The sequence below is a fragment of the Amphiura filiformis genome, chromosome 3, assembly GCF_039555335.1.
Source record: "Amphiura filiformis chromosome 3, Afil_fr2py, whole genome shotgun sequence".
NCBI lineage: Eukaryota > Metazoa > Echinodermata > Ophiuroidea > Amphilepidida > Amphiuridae > Amphiura > Amphiura filiformis.
This window is the reverse complement of record NC_092630.1, coordinates 83,910,960-83,929,883: the sequence shown is the minus strand read 5'-3', so window position 1 is coordinate 83,929,883 and position 18,924 is coordinate 83,910,960. Positions and strand designations below refer to the sequence as shown.

General features: G+C 34.9%; 1 protein-coding gene across 1 annotated transcript in view; it reads left to right on the top strand.

Moving 5' to 3' along the window:
* Window positions 1-18,507, top strand: part of LOC140147554 (uncharacterized) — a 46,767-nt gene extending 28,260 nt beyond the window's left edge. The window contains exons 21-46 of the mRNA XM_072169335.1: window positions 87-331; window positions 744-1,121; window positions 1,254-1,673; window positions 1,864-2,073; window positions 2,399-2,483; window positions 2,666-2,826; window positions 3,939-3,989; window positions 4,088-4,468; window positions 5,024-5,149; window positions 5,454-5,564; window positions 7,118-7,234; window positions 7,912-8,028; window positions 8,605-8,754; window positions 9,158-9,274; window positions 9,998-10,114; window positions 10,374-10,482; window positions 10,754-10,864; window positions 11,354-11,425; window positions 12,157-12,228; window positions 12,851-12,922; window positions 13,167-13,238; window positions 13,824-13,895; window positions 14,055-14,126; window positions 14,707-15,806; window positions 16,993-17,204; window positions 17,983-18,507. Of these exons, the coding sequence (XP_072025436.1) occupies window positions 87-331; window positions 744-1,121; window positions 1,254-1,673; window positions 1,864-2,073; window positions 2,399-2,483; window positions 2,666-2,826; window positions 3,939-3,989; window positions 4,088-4,468; window positions 5,024-5,149; window positions 5,454-5,564; window positions 7,118-7,234; window positions 7,912-8,028; window positions 8,605-8,754; window positions 9,158-9,274; window positions 9,998-10,114; window positions 10,374-10,482; window positions 10,754-10,864; window positions 11,354-11,425; window positions 12,157-12,228; window positions 12,851-12,922; window positions 13,167-13,238; window positions 13,824-13,895; window positions 14,055-14,126; window positions 14,707-15,806; window positions 16,993-17,204; window positions 17,983-18,213 (4,981 nt within the window). The 3' untranslated portion in view covers window positions 18,214-18,507. The remainder of the gene's footprint in view (window positions 1-86; window positions 332-743; window positions 1,122-1,253; window positions 1,674-1,863; window positions 2,074-2,398; window positions 2,484-2,665; window positions 2,827-3,938; window positions 3,990-4,087; window positions 4,469-5,023; window positions 5,150-5,453; window positions 5,565-7,117; window positions 7,235-7,911; window positions 8,029-8,604; window positions 8,755-9,157; window positions 9,275-9,997; window positions 10,115-10,373; window positions 10,483-10,753; window positions 10,865-11,353; window positions 11,426-12,156; window positions 12,229-12,850; window positions 12,923-13,166; window positions 13,239-13,823; window positions 13,896-14,054; window positions 14,127-14,706; window positions 15,807-16,992; window positions 17,205-17,982) is intronic.
* Window positions 18,508-18,924: the final 417 nt, after the last annotated feature.

Below are 18,924 nucleotides of genomic sequence, written 5' to 3'. Positions count from 1 at the left end.
ATTAGCGACATTGTTTATATCGTTACGTCACGAGCTGCATCAAAATAGTATTGTGAAATTATTATTTTGTCTTTTGTTGCACATAGGTTTACATTCTCCAAACTAGATTTACGACAACAAAATATGTATGCCTCTCGTTGTCTGGATCATCTAGACATATATGACTTCCTAAATGAAGACGGCGAGGTACTTAGAGGATCATACTGTGGTACAAGATCCGGCTTGGAGGTGATTACACGATCAAACAATGTTACCATTAGATTAATGATTGGAGAATTGAGCGCCGATATGCCAGACGAGTTAGGATTCGTGGCAGAATATGAAACAATTGGTAAGTATATTAGCTTATATTGGAAAATGCAATTGCAATTTCGCTCAATATTTTACAAGTTTCTATTTCTTATTTTACAAGTTTCTATTTATTTGGTAATATACAATGTACTCTGATACATATTCAAAACTAGTGCAACAACACATCAACGAAACACTGTTTTTTGTGTGGTGGTGGATACCAGAGCCAGGCCATAGTCCGAAACAGTAAGTCGTGCTGTAACTATACATGTATTTTCATATTCATATTCCTAATTTGCGTACTATGCCTACATTAGATAGACACGGTCCTGATCTATGATTTGTGGCGTATGTGGCTGGGGCTTATATGCCCCTTTCGAAAGACTGGCAATCGTTATTATAAATTTGCTCAGAACAACCGTTTTACTCCTTTGAATCATATTGTGTTTCAGATTGTTTGGTAGAGGAATGTGATTCAAGTTGTGGGGTAACAGGCATTCTGACAAATCCGTCGGGCTTCTTCTCTACAAAAGACTATCCATCTCAATTACCGCCATTTAGTGCTTGCCAATGGACGATCACAGTTGCCAGTGGACGTTTCATCCGTCTAGAATTTAAAGATTTTCACGTTTTACGAGATGATTTCACTGATGAATGCAGTGACTACGTGCTCTTACAAGAACAAGGCCAGGACATAGCAGAAAGTGAAAGACGGATTTGCGGCACTCCGCCGCCATTTTTTCTCTCGGCCACATCACAGTTAGTAGTTGTTTATAAAACAGGATTAGATGTTATGTCGTCAGGATTTGTTGCCGCCTATGAAACATCTGGTGAGGCTCTTTATATATACTAAGATAAGAAATTACTAAACTAATATGTTCAGTGTAGCACTACTTGACTATTAAAACTTTAGCACTCCTTGACTAAACTTTGATGAAAATGTATTTTGTTTGTATTTTCAGACGTTGGAGGATGTGGGTTGGGGTCATACACATGTTCTGGAATACAGCATTGTTGGATAAGTCACGCTATCATCACATCAGTTAACTTTCCATACAAATACAATCCAAACAGTCGATGTAAATGGCATATTCAAACAGAGCCAGCCACTTATATAAGTTTAACCTTTCACGATTTTGACATCCCGTCAATGGAACTTTGTATAGATGATGGTGTACGTGTATATGATGGTGGATCTACAGATGATAACGAGTTACTAGGGATATTTTGTAATACAAACCGTCCTACTTTTGACGTTCTTGCCAGTTTCAATGAAATGACTATAACCTTTGACACAGATGATACCAATGAAGGAATCGGATTCCAAGCACAGTACCATGCAAGAAAATTTACTTCAAAATTTGTGGCACATTCAAGCGATGGTAAATAGTCGTAAACCATTTGAAAAGCATAGATTTTGAATACAAATAAATCTTTTGACACCTAATTAATAGCGTTCATCCTTGACAATTAAAGCTTTTGTGGCTCGAGCTACCTCTAAGTCGGTAACGCTGTGGAATCTAATTCATATTATTACTTTCTGATTGTAAAATCTCTCAATTTTTGTTTCAGAGTATGAATGTCCCAAAGGATGGGTAATGTACAGTGGATTTTGCTATAGTTTCCATGTAGGAAATGAAAGCTTGCGTTGGACGGAGGCAGAAAACATGTGTCACAGTCTAGACGGCCACCTGACGAGTATCAAAGATTATAAAGAAATGAACTTTCTACAATACAAGTTAACGTCTGAATGGTTTACTGGCGATCTCAAAACTTACATTGGTAATGCAAGTAGAGTGTACTATATTTTTTTATGAATATCCACTCGTATAAATCTTTTAATAACTTGGAAAATAGAACTAATATATCATTACCGAAGTAACATGACAACGAACAAGTCAATAACAAAAGTAAAAAACCGGACGATTTTGTAGTGTTTTCTCATTTGCCTTCATTACAACTTTAGTAATTTGATATACTTAAAACCACTGATTCACGTGTTAAAAGTGCCTTCTGCCTCGTAATGTCCATCAAATACATTGTAAAATAAGCATAATCTTTATTTTAAAGCTATACCATTATTAACCTGCCATTACCTTTGCTATAGGATTGAATGATATCGTAACTGAAGGGGTTTACCGATGGGTAGATGCTACTCCAATGAGCTACTCTGATTGGTCAGTTCCACGAAGGTATGCCATCGCCCGCATATACTGCATTATCTTTCCTGTTTTCTAGATTTTATACCGTAATTTTCATTTCTATTCCGGAAATACTAAGGCAAACTAGATAGATGGTCGTTGGTAAATCAGTAGCAATATCGTTTGTTAAATAGTTACATGTAAAATAGTATATGCTATGTTCTTCTGTTAAGATACACGGATTTGCTAAGACCGCAACCAGATGGCGATTTATTGGAAGGTTGTTCAGTTATAAAGCTTACCAGTCTGCATTCAACTAATCATTGGCACGATGTCTCCTGTGCGTCTATGGAAGCGAAACAGTATATATGCAAGAAAAGAGCTCGACAAATTGGTGAGACATCTTTGAATTTTAGGAGGATCGTTTATCATGTAGAATATTATTTTTTCTTGTAACACATGTGTTATATAATCTGATCTGTCAATTTATTCAAACTATTTCTATGTTGCAGATGTTCAACATTTTACAAGTGTTACACATCTATCAAATACCATTTTAGATTCTTATTTAGTTGCTGTCGGTTATTTCAAGTAAACCAATTTCTCCCTAATGTTACGGGTAGGAAAGGTCCAAGGCCAAATTCACCTCTTCCAAGTTCGTAAATATACACAACAAACAGTGATATATAATTCACAACAAATGAATTATGTAATGAAAAGTATAATATGATTTGTCAATGCTTAAACTGGTAATCATTGTCTTAGGATCTTACTACAAGAGGTTATGACAATCTCTATACAACCAAAAGTCTTGTTGTTGTTGCTGATTAGTTTCTCGGCTGTATTAGTCAATACTGTCAAACTTACGTCACATGGAGTGGCATAATACTTGCATACAAATCCTTGCACAATTTCCAAAGCGGTGTTGCTCTCACCACTCGCTCACTTTCTTTGGGAAAAGTATATTGACAGACGTGTTGTTTCATAAACCAGCCTTTAGCACGTCACCAGGAGAGTAAGCCTATATTCCCTTTTTGGGAATGATGTATACTTTTGGCGTACTCCAAATCTCCTTCATTCTAGCTGGATTAGTAGCACATTGGCTACGCAAAACTATGTCTGGTTTGCAAGTAGCCTACTATTCTTTGTGGGCACGGTTGCAATCCCATTAACCCAATACAACACGTCCATAAATCTTCCACGAAAATATCATGCTTCTAGCTTTTATACCAAACCCTACATCTGGGAATTCCCTGTCTCTAATAATAGACATTGCCATTTTAAATTGCAACACATACTTATATCTGGGGATTTCCCCCAATATATAAATATAAATCTGACCGATTATTTTCTTGTACAGAATATAGGGAATTTGTCTCTCTTGCCTAATTACGGGTTCCCCCTATTGTATGCTTGTAAGGGTACACATCACACTAATAAGACCAAAACTTACGTTATAAAATGTGAATGCATACCCTAATCCTTCATACTTTGTTCATTATACAGATGGCAAACAATATATACCAACAACCGAACTTGGATCCATGAAAGAACGAGGTGCGTATAGAATACGAAGATGGCAGTAGCAGGTACACCATACTAAACCTTTTTCTTTTAAATTTCAATCTTACCTATACTGTGTCATAATATTGTAGGTTGCAAAGATGGCTCTTTAATGGCTGGCGGTTGGTGTCTTACCCTTCATTATCACCACTACTCCGCCAATAATTCTAGACTAAGCGATCAATCAGGAATGTCAACAACATGTCAACAACAGGGCACCGGCAATCTGGATCTGACAAACACCATGTTGATGAACATTAAATACTTCGTGGAATTTTTATGGAAGATCCCGGCAGATGAGGGATATAGAGTGTTGCTGGGAATTGAGAACGCTGATGGTAGCTCAGGATTTACAGAAAATGAGCTGATTTGTCACTTTTTGGAATACTCTGGTGGGAATTGGACGTCCCAAGATGAAATTTGCAAAGAGGATATTAGGGTTCCGGCCACAATCTGCTTCGATCAACCCACTGGTATGTTATTCCTGTGATATGCCGAGATCCAATTGGGAAAAGAGCCTAAAAAATTAAATGACAACGAACATTATGCTTTCGATAATTACTGTTAACTGCTCCCACAAAGTGGGCGTAAAGTCGTGAGTTAGTAGTTTCAAGATCTCTCCTGGCTGCTGAGTTAATGTTCTTTGTTTGACGTGCACATGTACATACAATTCATAGTTTGTCCTTTGTGAATGCCCTATGCATGTTGTGTCCCATTCACAAATAACATACTACTGGCTTATAGAATGCCCCATTCGCAAAGACGTGTTATTATCCTGTAGGTGGAAAATACTCCGCATGCAGCAAGCATTGGATCTCGCAACTACCAACGCGAGTTTGCATAATTTCAGTTTCTTTATGCTTCAATCATTAAATGTTATGCCAGCATAATGTATATGTTGACTTTTTGTTGTTATTGTCATATTGCTGCCGTTCACTAAACCATATGTGGGGTGTGCGTGTTAGGGGTGCGTGGGGTGTATTTGCGCCTTTTCATTTATACATAAATCCTTGATTTTGTTTATTCAGCATATTTCCTGCAGTGTCCACATGGAATGTTCACATGTGGTTCTGGTGAATGTATACAACCTATATTTATGTGTGATGGTCAACGGGATTGTAGGGACGGCAAAGATGAACACAACTGCCCTCAAAGTAAGTTAGTTCTGTCATTAACATGTACACTGACAGGAATGAAAATATTCCTGTCTCAAACTTGATTCTTGTCCACCAAGATAAAGGATGTATGACCAAAATTATGTTTTTTTAATGCAAAATGCATTTCAGGGTTCGATAAATCTAGCTTGGTTAAGACTGAGAAATACGACAAACTGGCTTCTTTGGCTAAATTAGTTTCCTTAACAAGTCCGTTATATATTGTTTATCATCAATAGGTTTTTAAAATCTAAAAATGCCACCTTTATATTTGACAAAATGCTTCTCTTCATTGATTCTTCAGACGAATGTGGGAGGAACAGTTTTGAATGCAAGGGAGGAAGTTGTATATCTGCATCATTTTATTGTGATTTTATCCCTCATTGTGCCACAGCCTCCGATGAGAGCCAATGTGGTAAGTTAATCTTATAATACATGATTTACTTATCCCGTCGACTGTCGGGCATCAATGAAGGCTTAGAATACATGGTTTAGAAAAAGTAATCGTCTTGCTATATACTAAAGCAATCGGGTTAGAGTTTGTTAATGTTGCAATTCTTGGATATCAATCTGTATTACTGTCTGTTCAATTAGCTTAGATTCTTGAATTTTTAAGATATTTGAAAAAATAAAAAATTGTGGTCAAAGTCATCAAAGAAAAGTGTTAGCACAGCCTTAGACCTAACGTGATTTATACTTTTCAAATTCTAAAGTTCAATTTAAAACCCCATTTCTTTTCAATTTTGGTCTTTTCCGCGATATTTTTATAAACAGCCGTAGAACGTCGGGTACCATAAACTTTTTGGAATCAATCCATTTAGAGCAATGGGGACGAATGTCACAATTCAGATACAATGCGCAGAGATGGTATTTATTCGACCATCCGCATCAGGAAGTATTGTCCAGCAAAATATTTGCCAGTATGCCTAATTTGTGTTGAAACCCTACTGTCGAAACATTACGTTATTATTTATGGGAACTAAGGTTTTCTAAAATAGGCCAGCTTATATAAATACATTCCTTGTGTATTTATTTATTTATTTATTTATTTATTTATTTATTTATTTATTTATTTATTTATTTATTTATTTATTTATTTATTTATTTATTTCTTTCTTTCTTTATTGTGCGAATGGGTCTGAGAATGGGTCTGAGAAGGTGTAGGCCTATTATAAAACTACACATTTATTTTCAATTAATTTGTTATTTCGTTTTGTTTGTTGAATACAAACTGTGAAACAAAAGAACTTTTATACAAGAAAATATTATTTAAAACAATTAGGTTACAGAAAACATTTCTTGTAAAGTTACTGTATCTGAAAATGTCAAGCGAATGCTGATATTCTTGGGAAGGAATGGTGGTATTAAACAAAACTCTATTTACATTGTAAACCAGTTGAAATGAGAATGAAATCCATAATTATAATGTCCTTGTTTAGGAAAAAATAATGCTCAGAATAATGTTATGCATAAAACGTACTCGCGCCATATAATTTCGTGTAACAAAAACCGATGGACCATCATCACCTATAGAACCTATCCAATAACCGTAACGGTATAACAATTGAAATGGCAGGACAGATTGGTGGACAGATTGTTTTGCCCTAAGTTGAGAATGGACCGTCCCATTCGATTTGTAAAAAGGTCGCGAACCCTTTCGGTGGACCAAAGTAACTGCCTAAAATGAGACAAAATTGAAAAGAAATGGGGTTTTAAATTGAACTTGGGAATTTGAAAAGTATAAATCACGTTAGGTCTAAGGCTGTGCTAACACTTTTCTTTGATGACTTTGGCCACAAGTTTTTATTTTTTCAAATATCTTAAAAATTCAAGAATCTAAGCCAATTGAACAGACAGTAGTGTGTTATTGTCAGTGTTGACTGGTGAGGTCATTTATTCAAGACCTTCCCGTGTGACATGTTTTGTATTGTAAATAAAGTTAAAATTATAAAATTTGTTGTTGCACAGAGTATCCTGCATGTAGTGACGACGAGTTTACCTGTGACAACGGTCAGTGTGTAAGCTTAGACAAACGATGTGATCTCATCACAGATTGTGCTGATACGTCCGATGAAACACTATGTGGTACGTTATAATTAGAGGATAAACGTGTTGTTTTTAGCCGCCGTAGTGCATTTTTCGTCTCATATAACACGGGAGCCATCAGTATTTTAGATAGAGCAACGAGGTGCAACCGAGTTGATTTACGCCAAAAATACTTATGTCTCCCGTGTTTATGAGACGATAGATGTACGACACCGGCTAAACACAATACCTTTATTCTCATTCTTAAAAACTTCAAAAAATATTTCCAAATTTCAATCAAAATAATTCCTACATTTTACTAGGGCTTAAAATTGATCAGTCCCGTTGTTGCCACGAGCCTCAGATTTGTTCAAATATCGCACCCGCTGAACCGTGTTATATCGCATCATATAACACGTTTAAGAACCAATAAGATAACACGTCTAAGAACAAAAAAGATTTTTCTCAAATGTTAAGGAATAACCAATTCAACCATGTTTTTAGGCTAAATGATACTGCTTGAAACATATCTGTATCTAATTTCAAGCAAAGTCACTGTCAAAATGTATGTTCAAAAGAATAATTTTCTTATACATTGTATAAACCATATGGTATTTGAAGAACTTTGCGCATGATTTATCGAGTTTGAAGTGCCATCTTTAACATCCCCACTTTCATATAATTTAGAATTTATATTTTTGTACACGTATTAACCAGCTTACTGATGTGATTTCCAGATCATTGTCGTGGAGGATTCCAATGTCATAATGGTAGATGTCTGCCACCAAATGCTGTATGTGATGCTACTAAAGATTGTCCTGGAAATAGCTGGGAGGATGAACCTCTCTCATGCCGTATGTATTTGAATTAATCTTCTTTTTATGCGTTGTTTTACCATTATTTGAACATTAAGATGGACTTTACGTATTATATTGAATTCATATTATATTAGAGAACGTCGTAAGCAGTTAGTGGCCCTGAAATGTTAAGAAATGTAATACAGGCCCCATAAGATTCCGGTGAGTGTAGGGCAATAGCCTACTATTAAAGAAATCAATTTGCAACACGGGACCCACGGGATTATCTAATCTGCAATTGAATTTAAACGTAACATTTTTAAACTGTAAATTCTGGCAATTTCTGGTAGATCCAAAGTTGCAAAACGTGTACTATTAACCGACATTGCAGATGAAATTTGAGAAATGATCTTAAGTGTCAAAAGAAAGCAAACACAACTTTGGTTTCACATCAGGAATACCATGAACGATGTAAACCCAACAATTCTTTCATAATCCAATCTCACTGCCATAGAGGTTGTGAAATAATTCTCCTGAAATGCAATTATCATGGTTAAGTAAGTAAGAAAGTGTGGATGCATTTTTCGTATGATTCCAAAATCATGTAAATGTTTTTTTTTATGGTTAATACAGCATATAATCAGCCTGGTTTCACCTGTAATGACGATGAGATCCAGTGCAACAACGGCGCATGTGCTGACAGTAAATATCTGTGTTTATACGATTTTGACGAGTTTGGACTTCAACGTGGTTGTCGGGATGTCACTCATTTAAGATATTGCGGTGAGATAGAAGCTAACAGAAAGCAAAAAAACATATTTATTAGTAGTCATATTCATATTATAGTAACAGTACTCGTAATTTGTGCCGTTATTGTACTCGTACTTATGGCAAAGTACTTGTACTCATAACCAAGTGCTCATAAAAAAGTAATCACACTACAAGTCCCGTATTAACACCCCCAATCTAGCCATATAATAATATATTTTAAAAACGCAAACCCACATAAAAAAAAAAGAGTTTTATAGTTACCTAGTAGTATTTTGTAGTATATTATTATATAGTCCTATATTCCTAGTAGCAAACAGTGAGTGTATGTAGGAATAATGTAAGAGGGCGCAGTACTGAAAACGATATGAATGTTTTTTAAACCTGTTGCGCGTTTTGCCTCATTCATTTATTTCAGAACATTTTTCTTGTGGAGCCTTTACGTTTAAATGTCCTGGATCGTATTGTATACCACTACGTAGACGATGTGATGGTGTCAATGATTGTCCTGATGCACAGGATGAATATGGATGTGGTAAGCAGTTGTACACGCTTACAGCCTTAATTCCCGATATGAAAGGCAATAGAGCGTTTCATATTAAATATATCTCAAACCCTTAAATGTGAATACGGAAGATATTTTTGCAAGAACCTATAAGCACCTAGGCACTATAAAAGACAACCACAAGGGCCAATGAGTGGTTCACAGCAGCTTAGGGACAACAAGAGTGTATGGGTACAGTGAAACATCAAGACACAAGAAATAAGATACTTATGCACTTTGCTCTTGAAGGATGTTGCGTTGTTGTTAGATATGTCTCCGACTACTATATCTGGCTATTCCAAACTGCTAGTAGATATGGTTCTTGAAACTGGTAGGCAGCAAACAAGATACAATGTAAGCAAAAGCCGAAATGCAATCTAACAGACCTTCACGAAGATCATGGATTATGAAATACATATATTGTGCGCATACAAAGCAGTGTTTTAAATATCCAATGGGTTGAGTTAATTGTTTCATCTTTTTCATTCAAAGAATTGCCATGGCAACGATATTGAGGTTATTGATACAAATGGGCTATCTAGATATACAGAACATAATTGGTCTTGTTATTGTTGTTACACAAAATGAGGTGTTTACTTTTGGTGATGTCTTTCTGAAAAAGGTGTCATATACCAAAATCATTCAATATGCACATCTGGGGAATATAATATCATAACTCTTGCGATTATTCTGTTGGGGATTTTTCTTTTTTAGGTAATTTCAGCTGTGATAGTGCATATCGATGTCATGGAGCCAGTTATTGCATTACCACAAACCAGCTGTGTGATGGTGCCAAAGACTGCCCTCATGGAGATGATGAGTTTTTCTGTAGTAAGTAGTCTTGTAGGGAACGAGTTTATTATAAATTTTCAAACAGTGTATTTGAAGTAAATACTTCAAAGTAAACAGTGGGTATGGAATTAGGCGAAAGCACATTTGAAATGGATCATGATAGTCTATATAGGAAAAGCAACTGATTTAGGAAAGTAAACTTAAATGATACGGATGATCGATGATAGGTTTGGATGTTGAGGATATTGTCAAACCTATGGTAACATAATTGTCTCTATATTCATTATTGTTCTTGCAGAAATTCAATGTCCATCATCTTGCAACTGCACAGGGTTGACATTTAATTGCAAAGGCGAGGGGTGGAATCCAACTGCAGCAGCAAAGATTCCCGCCAAAATCAGAATGCTGTAAGGTGCCATTAAATAATGATAATTTATAGGAAATTTATTGGAACTTCTTTTTTTGGATTACATGTATACCGTATTAGCTTTGCTGCACTTTTAAAAGATTACTTTATGCCTTAATATTTTTCAAGAAAGTCATGCAAGGATATATCATTCATATTATATAACCAATTGAAGATAATAGGTAACCAAAACGTTAATTCATACGTAAATGTAAACATAACCAATCATAGGGGTTGGGATTCATATAAATTTTCTTCATCTTTGATTTCAGTTCTATTAACGGAATTTCTAAAACCAGATATCGACGAAATGTGAATAATATGACGACGATAGAAATGGTGTTACATATAGATCTTCAAGCGTTTCCATTGATACTTACATTGTGAGTAGATTGTGTATTATAATGATTTAGGTATATAATATGAATTTCTTTTTGCTAAAAATATTATAAATAGGTCATCGTGCTAGAAATAAATCAAATTTAACTAATTGTTAATGTGTAATGTAGTTATTAACAGTGGATTTTAAAACTTTTGACATTTTTGCATTATGATAGTAAATAAGACTGTGCCATTTGAGCGTACTAGTTTGTTTTTGCTGTGCAAAGTCTGATAAGACAACAAAAAGAAAACCCGATTTGTCGCATGGACAGATAGATACACTTTGCGTGGTTAGATATGTTCCATAATGCAAGTGGAATATTAGGGCTGTGCAATAATTATGAGCCGGGGGGGGGTAAAATTTCCAAACGGCTCCCCCCAATCTTACCCTCCTTCCAGGGCTCATAATTATTGCACAGTCCTTTACTCATTTAAGATATTTTTAAAGACACCGTAGTTGATTGATTCTTTGTTTCTTCTTTGTTTTAAAGAGATATAGCTAACAATGGTATTTCGAGCCTTACGCCGGGGATGTTTGACAACCTACTCAACCTGCAGAAATTGTAAGATATTATTAAATAAGCAGCTGTTGATGGTGAAAAATGAACCAAGAGTAGAAACAAGCCTGATGAAATAACGATTTGATAAATGTTGAAGATGAGTTTCACTTTGTTATGAAGTGTTCTTTTTACAATGACTTGCGGATAAGATTGCGTGATAAATTTAGAAGCATCTATGACTTTGATAGAGATATCTTTATACTTATTATGAGTGTACAGGACTATGATACTATTCATCAGGTTATTCAGTTTGTAAACTCATCTTTTGATAAACGTATTATAAATGATAATTAATCATTTTGTTGTAGTTTAACCATTGTTTACTTTTACTTATTTGTATCCGTTATTTGATCATATCTTATTGTAAGATGAATATTAAATAAATAAATCTTAACAATCTGACGAAATACTCAACGAAGTTGCATAAAAGCATTACTTTTATTTTAATGTTAAAACAGTCTTTATAATTAGCGAATTACCTTTAATCTTAACCACAACGGATATCGACTTAACCATATCAGAAAACTCGGTCAATATTTAAGTTACCTAAATGCTAAATAAGGCTATTCATAAACCGAACTTTTACTTGTTTAACCAGTCGGTCCGGCAGAAACATGCTTGGGTCCTGATTGGACCAGGCTCAAACAAAGTCAAGCCAAGCTGCAAAGCTTATAATAATTATGCTGTCCTATGAAGAATAATATTAAGCGATGACATATTGTTTCTTATTTCAGAGATCTTTCCTATAACGAAATTGAAGTTCTCAGAAGTGATACTTTCAGGGGATTAGATAGATTGCGCCAGTTGTGAGTATCATATAATATGAATTTAAACTAAAAAAAATCGCTGATTAATCAGTGTTTGGGTATCAAAACGTCCTTCACCCAATGGAATTTGGGGAGCTGCACAGATAATTTGGTGGATGTTACAATCTTTGTGCGGATAGGTTTGCCCCAGTCTGGCTGCACAATGCCTAGTTGATGCGATCTGATTGTGATATTACAGCGCTTTGAACACTATATACGAGATCTGCGATAAGGCGCTATTATAAATATCGAAATTATTTTAACTATTATTTAAACTACTGACAAAGAATAATAATATTATCACGCAAAACAATATTTTGTTTTTGATAGATAAATTTTTTAGATAGATAGATTTATTATTATCTTTCACTCATTACATGATACAAGAATAATACATAAGAGTAATACATTATAAAGATATAAAGAATAATACGCAGTTAAGAAACTATGGAAATGCATAATACAACGATGAGTGAAGGAATTACAGTTGAGGCCCAGAGGCCTGTAGCTCTGTAACCCCTTGATATAAGTATATGGCATTTATTTGACAGTTCAGCAGGTTGATAAACAACAAAAAACATGTACATGTAATGTAATGCTTTTATTTTTCTTTAAATTTCAGAAATCTTCATGGCAACCCAATTGTTTCACTAGATCCGGGGACCTTCAAGCATCTGTCATTACTACCAAAGTTGTAAGATTATTATGTTTCATTTTCTTTATGATTTATGTGCTTAGGCAACTGAACACCAATAACCAATTTGACTGATTTGAGTTGATATATCCGCTGTGGTTAGGATTGATGGTGATGGTGATATGGTTGATGGTGATCGTGCCAATGATGATGATGACGATGGTGATGTGTCATCACCATCATGCCGTCATTATGGTGGTGATGATGATGATCATAACAAGTAGTCATTTCTTTTCCACAACAGAAACCTCAGTAATCTGCATATTGAAGAATTAAAGGAGCATACTTTCCTCGGCATGTCCGCCCTGACATACCTGTAAGTTATTTATAAATATAATCTCTGAATATTTAGTAAGACACAAACAAAATAAAAGCAAAGTCTGCTTTATCATTTGTATGACTTGAAAACAAGTCGCAAGTGGTCTTTGGGAACAATATTGGGTTATTGACACAGATGATATTTCAGCTAGAAATGTGCATGTACTAAAACGGCGCGGGGATAGGTCCGCTTGTTATGGGCTTGCTTATAATAATTGCAGTACATGTGTAATGCTTGAACACTAGAGATCCTATAGTGTTAATTATTACACCGACTGCGCGATTTGAACGAATCCATGAAATCCTGGCGAACCCCCAATCACTTGAAATCACAGCATACTGTACCGATGTTAAACTTTTGAAGAAATGTATTTTATTGTAATCCTGATTCCTGAAATGTACTTGAAGTGGTGATTCTACTTTTATACCCCAAAGAAAATCATCACTTGGATGTACTTCAAAACGGCATGATTCCCAAATGCTACGTACTGTAAAATATATAAATTTGCTTATACAAAAGTGGTTTAATTATATTGTGAACATATAGAGTCATTGTATTTCCTAACATTTTTCTTCATTACAGGGACATCCGTAACAATAGAATTTCAAGTATTGAATCTCGAACGTTTGAAGGATTGAATGCAACAGAGATATTGTAAGTATTCAAACTAGAGGGTTCATTCACTGAACTGATTATTTTATTGATATTTTTCATTAAAATATACAAGCAAATTACAATTCACAAATTGCCATTTTCAGCATTTTATCTAAATTGCCGTGTTACTATTTTTTTGTTAACAATGTTCTTTTTCAGAGACTTGAGGGAGAATGACATAAGTACATTCGATGAAAAAATGTTTGCTGGTTTGAATTCATTGAAGTCTTTGTAAGTAGCATTAAGTAAATAAGAGTAAACACAATGAATTATGAGTTTAGACGTTTTCATTTTTTTACATAGTATATTGTATACATGTGCAATTCTACCTTATTATCTGTATTTCATATTTAATTTTAATGTATGTGTTTTTAAAAGATTTTGTTTGACCCCAGGGCACCCCTGAAAAACAGTGCTTGCACTGATGGGGTTTCCCCAGGCAAAATAAGAACTAATTAATAAATAAATATTATAAAATATAACCTAATAGTCTCTTACTCAATTGTAAATGAGCACAGTATGGGTGTGCTTCAGATTAGATATGAATTCAACCGCATAAGTAAAATAAATTGGTTAATTTCGTCATCACCATTTGTGTTTATCGGAGTATAATTTAAGTAGCAAAAGGCTATGAAATAATGATTTGCATTTGCATTTTCTAGCTAAACAGTATAGTACTATACCATGATACGATGAAATGGTCATACCGTTTAGATGAGCTCGACATTTATAATTATATAACATGAAAAATGTGCTGTATCGTTAAGAAAGATTCCATAACAATGTTCCATTTTGCTTATTGCCTCCAAAGGAGCACCGATGAATACCTGTTTTGCTGTGTCGTGGGCGATATCAAACACTGTGAACCGGAACCAGACCAATTTTCTTCGTGTTCCGATCTTATCCGTAACCCTGTTCTTCGTGCCTTCATGTGGATCCTTGGCATGAGTGCCTTCGTTGGCAACATCTTTGTCATTATCTGGCGGCTTAAAACAAAGGAACGGTTTAGAGTTCAAGCTTCATTAATTTTAAACCTTGCTATATCTGACTGCCTTATGGGAATATACATGATTATCATAGCAGGTGCTGATGTTTATTTTCGTGAAGTTTACATTTATCACGCCGAACAATGGAAAAACGGAGTAACATGTGGTTTTGCTGGTTTCCTTTCAGTTTTATCGAGTGAAGCGTCTGTGTATACTTTAACTGTTATCAGCGTGGATCGCTTTATTTGTATTATGTTTCCATTTAGCCAAAAGAAAATCACAACAAAATCAGTTCGGATAATTATTGCCATTGGATGGATTCTATCTATTTTACTTAGTTTGATTCCAGCCATGCCTTTCCTGAGTTACTTTGGAGAAGGATTCTACGGTCGTTCAAGTGTATGTCTTGCATTACCTTTGACACCAGAAAGAACTCCAGGTTGGGAATACTCTGTAGCTGTGTTCTTAGCTCTCAACTTTCTTAGTTTCGTCATTATTTCAATATGTTATATTTGTATATATATTGTAGCAAAGCGTTCATCAGCTAAAGTACGCAATTCGAATCGAGGACTAGGGAAAGAAATCAAACTAGCAACAAAAACCATGTTGATCGTGGCGACTGATATGTTTTGCTGGCTGCCTATTGTACTTATGGGCATTCTTTCATTAACTGGCGCAGCGGTGATACCACCCACAGTTTATGCATGGATTGCTGTTTTTGTATTGCCAATTAATTCATCCCTCAACCCATATTTATACACCATATCATCGCTGGACCTGAAAGACAAGATTTCAGAATTATCATATAGTGGCAACAAATCCTGTCCACATTGTAAGCATAGGAACAGCAGCAAAAGTGAGAACTACTCCATGGACACATATAAAGCTGCAGTAGTTACTAACACTACGCAGACAAGTACACCCAGTAAGTATCTCATAATTTTCTTGTTTAACTATTTTATTCTTTACTTGCATTGAATAGATTCATCAGGTTTGTTTATCTTATCAAATATAAATTTTGGAATTTGTGCTTGTCAAAACCAAGTGACTTTTATTCACTACAATATTCCGTACTTCTGATAGTGTCTTATGATCCACTCTCCCGGAAAATGCCCTCCTCTTTGTTTAGAGTCTGGGTCCGTCTTATGTCCATGGCGGTAGTAATAACATCCAAAAAGTATATTTATGTAGCCAAAGGTTTCCAGTGATATAAAAATCTCAACTTTTTTTGAGAAAAGTAAGGGGATGATGCTGTGGATCACGAAATGCACTTTTAAATGAGTGATTATTACAGTCGGTTATTTTAAATATGCTTGCAAGTAAATTTCATCTTATGATGTCTATAGTGCAATATCACTGTTTTATATATCATTGTTGTGTATACAAATTTTATGCCTAGCTGGTCTAGTTCTTATTGTATTCCTAATTTTGTTAAATTGTGCTATCTGATATATACTTTTATAATGTATTTTAATATGTATTGTTTATTTTTTGATGTTTTAAGTTTGACCCCTGGGCCAAACTGAAAAACAGTGTTTACACTGAGTTTTGTTACCCAGGCAAAAGAAGTTTTAATAAATAAATAATAAATACATAAATTTGCAGTTTATGACATATTATCCTATTAGGGAGGGCAAATATAGATGAGTGTGCGTTGCCATCATTTGATAAATTTGGTTATAATTGTTAAAGATTAATTAAACAGACGCGTACTCCTTTAACATAACCTCAATGGAACCAAGTTTGAAAAATGGTAAAAAGACATTGAGGAAAGTATTTTTCAACTTTGGCGCCTGTTTTACGTTTTGAAACGTGTTTTGTTAGATTACTAAAAGATATTAGTAAAAACTAATGTCATATGAACCAGATTATAGTACATAATATTATTGGGGTCTAGACCAATATGGGGAGGGGGGATGAGACTACCATGGTTTGTTCATACCTTGAAGGAAATATATCAAGTATATAGTTTACTGCGGTTTATATTATGAGAAAAAAACATACTGAAGTGTCTTTAGATGACAAACTCTCTATTTTGATTGGGTAAAGTACCATTCAGGTATTTTTGCTTCCTTTCCTGAGATCCTTTCACGTCTTGTTTCTCTATGTAGTGTTATCATCAGACACTACGGATCTTTCATCACTGCCCTCACATGGACGCTTCATTTTGTCTCAATTGAAACCAGTCACGAACAACGTGTTACTAACCATGGCCGATGTAGAATGCATAGAAACGGATCTCAAACATACCCTCGCTAGACTGCATGAAACTGGTATTTACCATGGCAATATAACAGAGGAATTTATCATTATTGAAAAACAGGTAGACATTTATTTTGTGTTGGATTACAGATTTTTCATAGATTTTTCAACCGAGCACAGATTTTTGTCACCTAGTAATTGTTAAAATTGATTTTCCCTTACCAAGAACACACAAAAACTAATGTTGTTGAAATCAAGGCCGAGTTCATCACAAGGCCATGGGTTCGGACCAAAGCTCAAACGTTCCCTCGAAACCCTATGTGTAATTATAATTTTAAATGAAACACTTGAACAGGTGGATTAAATGTGGAAATGACAACCACGATCATGTTTCAAGTATTATCATGTTGTTACATTTCTTAAAAAGAATTATATTGTGTATGATGACAAATGACCTATTTACAATAGTTGAATTAAGATAATTGGCAATAAGATACAATTCGCGCGTTAAAGAAATGAAAGAGAAACTAATTATTAAGATATAATGAAATTATCCCTGAGCATTTATGAGCAACATGCAGTTGTCATTCATTAAATGCATGGAAGAATGTGTTTAGAACGGTAACACAAACAGAAGGATATATTGTTTTCAGTAGTATATATCAACAGGGTGACAGTATTATGTGATAAATATTTGGTTGCCTTAAAAATGAACACAGTATGAGTGAATCATCAAGTAGTTGTAAACAGTAAATGTTAAGAATCTTTCTGGAACCTATTTTTTGTCAGTGTGAATCCCCCAGACTTACTGACCTGCTGAATTGTTGTATGTACAACATATATGATATGTACATACCTACCTGGATCACGTAGATTGTGTTTATTATTTCACTTCACAGAAAGTATGTGATCAATGGCATGGCTTTCTCATTTTGCCTCACAAATCAGTTGATGACATCGAACCAGAAGACGGTGGCATAACAGAAAATCTGGACATGATGATATTAGAAGACATCCAACAACTACGCAGGGTATTGGACATGCTAATTGCCTTGACGGGTGATTGTGAAATTTTTATCAACAATCAAGCTGGTTTTAATGTTAATGATAACGGACCAACTAAATTATAAAATGAGAGGATTCTTATATTCAGCCCTACATTAGCCCTAATTTTGGTAAGGGTGTAAGCTTACTTCATTTACATCTTATTTCCTTTTATCTTTGGTCAATTATTTTTCATATGGTAAAAGAAGGTAACTTGTACAGACAATGATAGGACGAGCTTTCTTTTGCTCAGGTGCATGTAATACATGGACAGTGCCATACAGCTAACGGGACAGCTAAAGTGCCATACAGCTAACGGGACAGCTAATGGCAATTATTGTTATCTCTATGTATGGTACAACCTTTTAGGCATAGTGGAGGTACACAACCATTGACAATCTTATTCCTTGGGACCAGAGGACCAGGAGGATATTTTATAACTTGATTAACGTATTTCAAAATGTAATTCCCTTGTGTGACTTTTGACATCAATAACTCAATTTGTCAAGAGTGCCCTCATGGCTCCCAACAGAATGTAAAACTACATACCCTCCTCTATTACCTGAAGCAACGAAAACTGCATTAGTACGCAACTTCAAGGTCATACTGTGTCGTCAATGATCTTTAAATTAATTATTCGTAATGTAAATACTTTTACCATGGTCTTTCAATGTACAATGGCCTTTTCTGTTACTATCTCGGGTGGGTTATTAATGGGTTCGCAAGTTCTAGATTCCCACTAGTATACATTTTAAAATCAATCGAGTGACATGAAAGAAATTACCAAAGAGACTTGT